The sequence below is a fragment of the Coregonus clupeaformis genome, chromosome 36 (assembly GCF_020615455.1).
Source record: "Coregonus clupeaformis isolate EN_2021a chromosome 36, ASM2061545v1, whole genome shotgun sequence".
NCBI lineage: Eukaryota > Metazoa > Chordata > Actinopteri > Salmoniformes > Salmonidae > Coregonus > Coregonus clupeaformis.
The window spans coordinates 21,148,979-21,154,978 of record NC_059227.1 but is presented as its reverse complement, the minus strand read 5'-3'; the positions used below and the strand labels follow the sequence as shown (position 1 = coordinate 21,154,978).

Genomic DNA, 6,000 nt, shown 5'->3' with positions numbered 1-6,000 from the left:
TTTGTTGATGGTGGTGGAAAATGCCGTCTCAGGCTCCGATCCAGAATCTCTCATAAGTGTTCAATTGGGTTGAGATCTGGTGACAGAGACACCAGCGGTGGCTGCTGAGGAGAGGACGGCTCATAATAATGTCTGTAACGGTGCGAATGGCATCAAACCATGTTTGAGATGTATTTGATACCATTCCACCAATTCCGCTCCAGCCATTACCACAAGCCCATCCTCCTCAATTAAGGGGCCACCAACCTCCTGTGAGAGACACACCCTTTAAACCCCCTATGCTCCTTTGAGACCCCTCTTCCAAAGTCACAGATCTCTTCTTCTAACAACGGTAGCCAAAATCATGGGCAACTCGCCATTTTTAATACACCTGCTTTCAATAGACTGTATCCCTCATTTACTCAAGTGTTTCCTTTATTTTGGCAGTTACCTATAACTGCCCTTCCACCCTTTACTATTTAAAAAAACACAGGTTATTAGAATATGCCTGTACAATATGAGGGGGAACTACACTAGGGAGCTGTGGGGAACTTAGGCCCTATGTTTAACGAAACATAAAATATATTTGGACTGCATAGGGGACACTTCTCAACCTATGCCATTATAAATCAATGTATACCTAATAGGTCTTCATCCATCGAAGACCATGATGAGCAACTACTGTATCCGTCTACTCTTCAATAATAAAAGGCTATTCAGTCCAGCTGGGATACTAGGGTTCTCAGGGTTGGGCTCAATTCGATTTCAATTCATGAAGTAAACTGAATTGTAAATCATTCCCAATTATTTTCTATGAGGAAAATGTGGAATTTCAGTTTACTACCTGAATTGGCTGAATTAAAATGGAATGGAGGCCAACCCTGGATCTGTTCTCGCTGTTCATCAGCGATACTGCTCCTGTCCTGTCTCAAGCCTCAGCCAGGAGGAAGAGGAGCATCATCATAATCCTCCCTCATCCCCTCTGCTTTAAGTCACTGACATTTAACATTAAAGGCACTTTGCTTACATCACTGTCCGCATCAAGAAGGCGCATGCTGTCTTATCTTCCATCTCCATTCCATTATTTATCATTCCCATATATTTACTACAATATTTTATCTGTAGACCCCTTCAACCGTGTCCTAAAGACTTGGCTCATTGTGATTTCCTTCCTGTTAAGGGAAGGTGGTGGGTCAAGGGGTCATCTCAAGTCTATTGGTCCGACTTCACTGCAATCTGTTTGGCTGAAGTCGGTAAAGATGGGGGGGATTGTAGAAATTAGGGGTTGATTTGGGTTTATTGCATTGAGCTGCTCTCTTGGCAGTGTGTGGTGTGTTTGCCAAACGCACACACACACACAGCAGTGAGTCTTAACACCAAGAGAGCGCAACTCATCCTCCACCTAAGATGGAGGCCTCTTCATAAAGAATATTCTAACTTAAGCTTATCAGGGCTCTACGCTGACTTTTTTTTTTACAAGGAGCACGTGTGCGCCTAAGTTGAAAAATGTAGGCACACACAAATACATTTAGTAGCACAATGCTAAATATTTGAGGTAATAAAGCTAGAATCATTCATTTTTCTAGGTGCACTGGTGCTCCTAAATAAAACAAATCCAGTTCGCACAGCAAAATATTTACGTGCATATGTGAGTAAAGTGGTCGCACTGTAGAGCCCTGCTTAGAGGATGGACCATTGCTTTTAGTTCTCCTTTTATTCTTACTTTAACAGGCATCTTTGCCATCAGATTAATCCAACACCTTTAATAAAGGAGTTGTGAAAACACCTAACCAGATCTGCCCCATGACAAACAAGAAGAAAAGCTATGCTGCATCGTCCAGTCATCTAATTCCCAACAATAAAGGGGGAGGGGACCTCAAACAGTGTTTCTGAAGCGTTACCAAGGTGCATGAACAAGCTAGTACTCCAAAGCCGTGGCAGCCCCACTATACAGCAACAGAACAGAAAGCCCCTTTACATAAATGACTATTGGGTCTTTTAATGGCAGGCCAGGTAGGTAAGACATTAAGATGAAGGGCCAGGGGAGTGGAGCAGTAAACAAGGCTGCTTTTTATCCAGTCAGCACACAGGAGAACAGCCACAATGACTCATTGCAGGAGGGGGGAGAGAGGGGTCTAGGAGAGGAGAGGGGGGAACGAGAGAGAGGGGTGGGGAGGAGAGAGAGAAGAGGGGAGGAGAGGGGGAATCCATAGTGATCCTCTGTGCTGAAGGCTCAAATGCCACTGCTCTGGAGTTCACTTCAGCTGCACCAGGGTGTGAGAAATGTGTAGCGCACTACGTACAGTAAAAAACGTGGCGCACTTGTGGGTGTGTACACTTTATAACCCATGTGTGTATTTAAGCTACAGGCCTAAACCACAGGTTGGTAGCGCAATGGCATGAGGAGTGAGGATTGTGGGAGAAACACTGATTGGAAACACTGTTTGTGAGAATCACAATGGCCAGGGGATAGGGTTTGGGGGGGTGGAGTGGGTTCTTCAGAGGGTGTGGTAGTTGCGGTCCTTGGACTTGCAGAACTTGTAGAGAAAGAAGACCACTGCCTGCAGACCCAGGACCAGCACTATGCCCCCAATGAAGCTCGCTGCGTCAAATGTGGAATTCTTATGAGGCGCTGGAGAGGGCCCCACTGGTGATGCGGTGGTGACGCTGACGTCTGCACGAGGAGGGAGAGAGAGAGAGCCCAGTTGGTTATATCACTGTACGAGCCACTAGCCTCCAGAGGGCTAAATGGATATACAGTGCATTCGGAAAGTATTCAAACCACTTGACTTTTCCCACATTTTGTTACGTTACAGCCTTACTCTAAAATGGATTAAATACAAATAATTCCTCATCAATCTACACACAATACCCCATAATGTCAAAGGGAAACAATTATTTTTTTGGACATTTTTGCAAATTTATTACAAATAAAAAACGGAAATATCTTATTTACATAAGTATTCAGACCCTTTGCTATGAGACTCGAAATTGAGCTCAGGTGCATCATGTTTCCATTGATCATCCATGAGATGTTTTTACAACTTGATTGGACATGATTTGGAAAGGCATATACAGTTGAAGTCGGAAGTTTACATACACCTAAGCCAAATACATTTAAACTCAGTTTAACAATTCCTGAAATTTAATCCTAGTAAAAATTCCCTGTCGTAGGTCAGTTAGGATCACCACTTTATTTTAAGAATGGGGTGATTGTCCAATTGGAAGACCCATTTGCAACCAAGCTTTAACTTTCTGACTGATGTCTTGAGATGTTGCTTCAATATATCCACATAATTTTCCTTCCTCATGATGCCATCTATTTTGTGAAGTGCACCAGTCCCTCCTGCAGCAAAGCACCCCCACAGCATGATGCTGCCACCCCCGTGCTTCACGGTTGGGATGGTGTTCTTCGGCTTGCAAACCTACCCCTTTTTCCTCCAAACATAACGATGGTCATTATGGCCAAACAGTTCTATTTTTGTTTCATCAGACCAGAGGACATTTCTCCAAAAAGTACGATCTTTGTCCCCATGTGTAGTTGCAAACCGTAGTCTGGCTTTTTTATGGCGGTTTTGGAGCAGTGGCTTCTTCCTTGCTGAGCGGCCTTTCAGGTTATGTTGATATAGGACTCGTTTTACTGTGGATATAGACACTTTGTATCTGTTTCCTCCAGCATCTTCACAAGGTCATTTGCTGTTGTTCTGGGATTGATTTGCACTTTTCGCACAAAAGTACGTTCATCTCTAGGAGACAGAACGCGTCTCCTTCCTGAGCGGTATGACGGCTGCGTGGTCCCATGTTGTTTACACTTGCGTACTATTGTTTGTACAGATGAACGTGGTACCTTCAGGCGTTTGGAAATTGCTCCCAAGGATGAACCAGACTTGTGGAGGGCTACAATTTTTTTCTGAGGTCTTGGCTGATTTCTTTTGATTTTCCCATGATGTCAAGCAAAGAGGCACTGAGTTTGAAGGTAGGCCTTGAAATACATCCACAGGTACACCTCCAATTGACTCAAATGATGTCAATTAGCCTATCAGAAGCTTCTAAAGCCATGAAATCATTTTCTGGAATTTTCCAAGCTGTTTAAAGGCACAGTCAACTTAAGTGTATGTAAACTTCTGACCCACTGGAATTGTGATACAGTGAATTATAAGTGAAATAATCTGTCTGTGAACAATAGTTGGAAAAACGACTTGTGTCAAAGTAGATGTCCTAACCGACTTGCCAAAACTATAGTTTGTTAACAAGACATTTGTCGAGTGGTTGAAAAACAAGTTTTAATGACTCCAACCTAAGTGTATGTAAACTTCTGACTTCAACTACCTGTCTATATAATGTCCCACAGTTGACAGCGCATGTCAGAGCAAAAACCAAGCCATGAGGTCAAATGAATTGTCCGTAGAGCTCTGGGACAAGATTGTGTCGAGGCACAGATCTGGGGAAGGGTACCCTTTTTTGTAGCATTGAAGGTCCCCAAGAACACGTTGGCCTCCATTATTCTTAAATGGAAGAAGTTCGGAACCACCAAGACTCTTCCTAGAGCTGGCCACCCGGCCAAACTGAGCAATCGGGGGAGAAGGGCCATGGTCAGGGAGGTGACCAAGAACCCAATGGTCACTCTGACAGAGCTGCAGAGTTCCTCTGTGGAGATGGGAGAACCATCTCTGCAGCACTACCAATCAGGCCTTTATGGTAGATTGGCCAGACGGAACCACTCCTCAGTAAAAGGCACATGACAGCCCACTTGGAGTTTCCAAAAAGGCACCTAAAGGACTCAGACCATGAGAATATTCTCTGGTCTGATGAAACCAAGATTGAACTCTTTGGCCTGAATGCCAAGCATCACGTCTGGAGGAAACCTGGCCCCATCCCCACGGTGAAGCATAGTGGTGGCAGCATCATGCTGTGGGGATGTTTTTCAGTGGCAGGGACTGGGAGACAGGTAGTCAGGATCGAGGGAAAGATGAACGGAGCAAAGTACAGAGAGATCCTTGATGAAAACCTGCTCCAGAGCACTCAGGACCTCACACTGGGGCTAAGGTTCACCTTCCAACAGGACGACCCTAAGCACACAGCCAAGACAATGCAGGAGTGGCTTCGGGACAAGTCTCTGAATGTCCTTGAGTGGCCCAGCCAGAGCCCGGACTTGAACCCGATCTAACATCTCTGGAGAGACCTGAAAATAGCTGTTCAGCGATGCCCCCCACCCAAGCTGACAGAGCTTGAGAGGATCTGCAGAGAAGAATGGGAGAAACTCCCCAAATACAGGTGTGCCAAGCTTGTAGCGTCATACCCACGAAGACTCAAGGCTGTAATCGCTGCCAAAGGTGCTTCAACAAAGTGCTGAGTAAAGGGTCTGAATACTTATATAAATGTCATATTTCCTTTTTAAAAATCCATATTGATTTTTATTCAGTAATGCTTTCTATGGAATCCTTGGTGATCTACAAGCGGCCATAAATAAAGAGTCTGGGTTATTGATTTGATACCAGACTGGGCTGGCATGGGAACTTACTTGAAGCATGCGTTGTGGCAGAGACTGGGACGGTGCCGTTAGCGGTGGGCAGGGCAGTTGGTACTGCAGTGGTCAGGTCAGCTGTAACCAGCGGTGAGATCTCAGTTTAGTAGCATTTCACCAACATACAAAAACAGTTGACTATTTCACCATATTTAAAATATGACATAAAAATACTCCCTCAAAAGAATAATCAAGTCACACAGCAGACATACACTGATTTGAGGGGAGCAGACGAGATGCTTATTTGGGCTGGTTACCTGCTGTGGGCTCGGGCTCAGGGGTGCTGCTGTTAGTTGCATTGCTGGCCGTAGGGGTAAGTGGAGCAGCAGTGGTGGGGGGAGGAGAGTGGGAGATTGTGGGTGGGGCAGGGGTGTCAGTTACGACTGTAGTAGCAACAGTTGGAGGTCCCACTGAAGAGACGGACACCGTGAGACAGACAGGGTAAAAAGCAGGAAAGAAGGAGATAGCCTGGTTGTTATGGCGGTGTCTATGTCTGA

General features: G+C 45.1%; 1 protein-coding gene across 2 annotated transcripts in view; it reads right to left on the bottom strand.

Annotated features, from left to right (window-relative positions):
* Positions 1–225: 225 nt before the first annotated feature.
* LOC121552878 (sialomucin core protein 24) overlaps positions 226–6,000 on the bottom strand; it is a 28,857-nt gene continuing 23,082 nt past the window's right edge. The window contains exons 4-6 of one of the 2 annotated variants that reach the window (XM_045211305.1): positions 5,761–5,913; positions 5,501–5,581; positions 226–2,653 (exon numbers count right to left, since the gene is read on the bottom strand). In XM_045211305.1, the coding sequence (XP_045067240.1) occupies positions 2,478–2,653; positions 5,501–5,581; positions 5,761–5,913 (410 nt within the window). In that variant the 3' untranslated portion in view covers positions 226–2,477. The remainder of the gene's footprint in view (positions 2,654–5,500; positions 5,582–5,760; positions 5,914–6,000) is intronic. The other variant, XM_041865965.2, reaches the window with a different exon arrangement.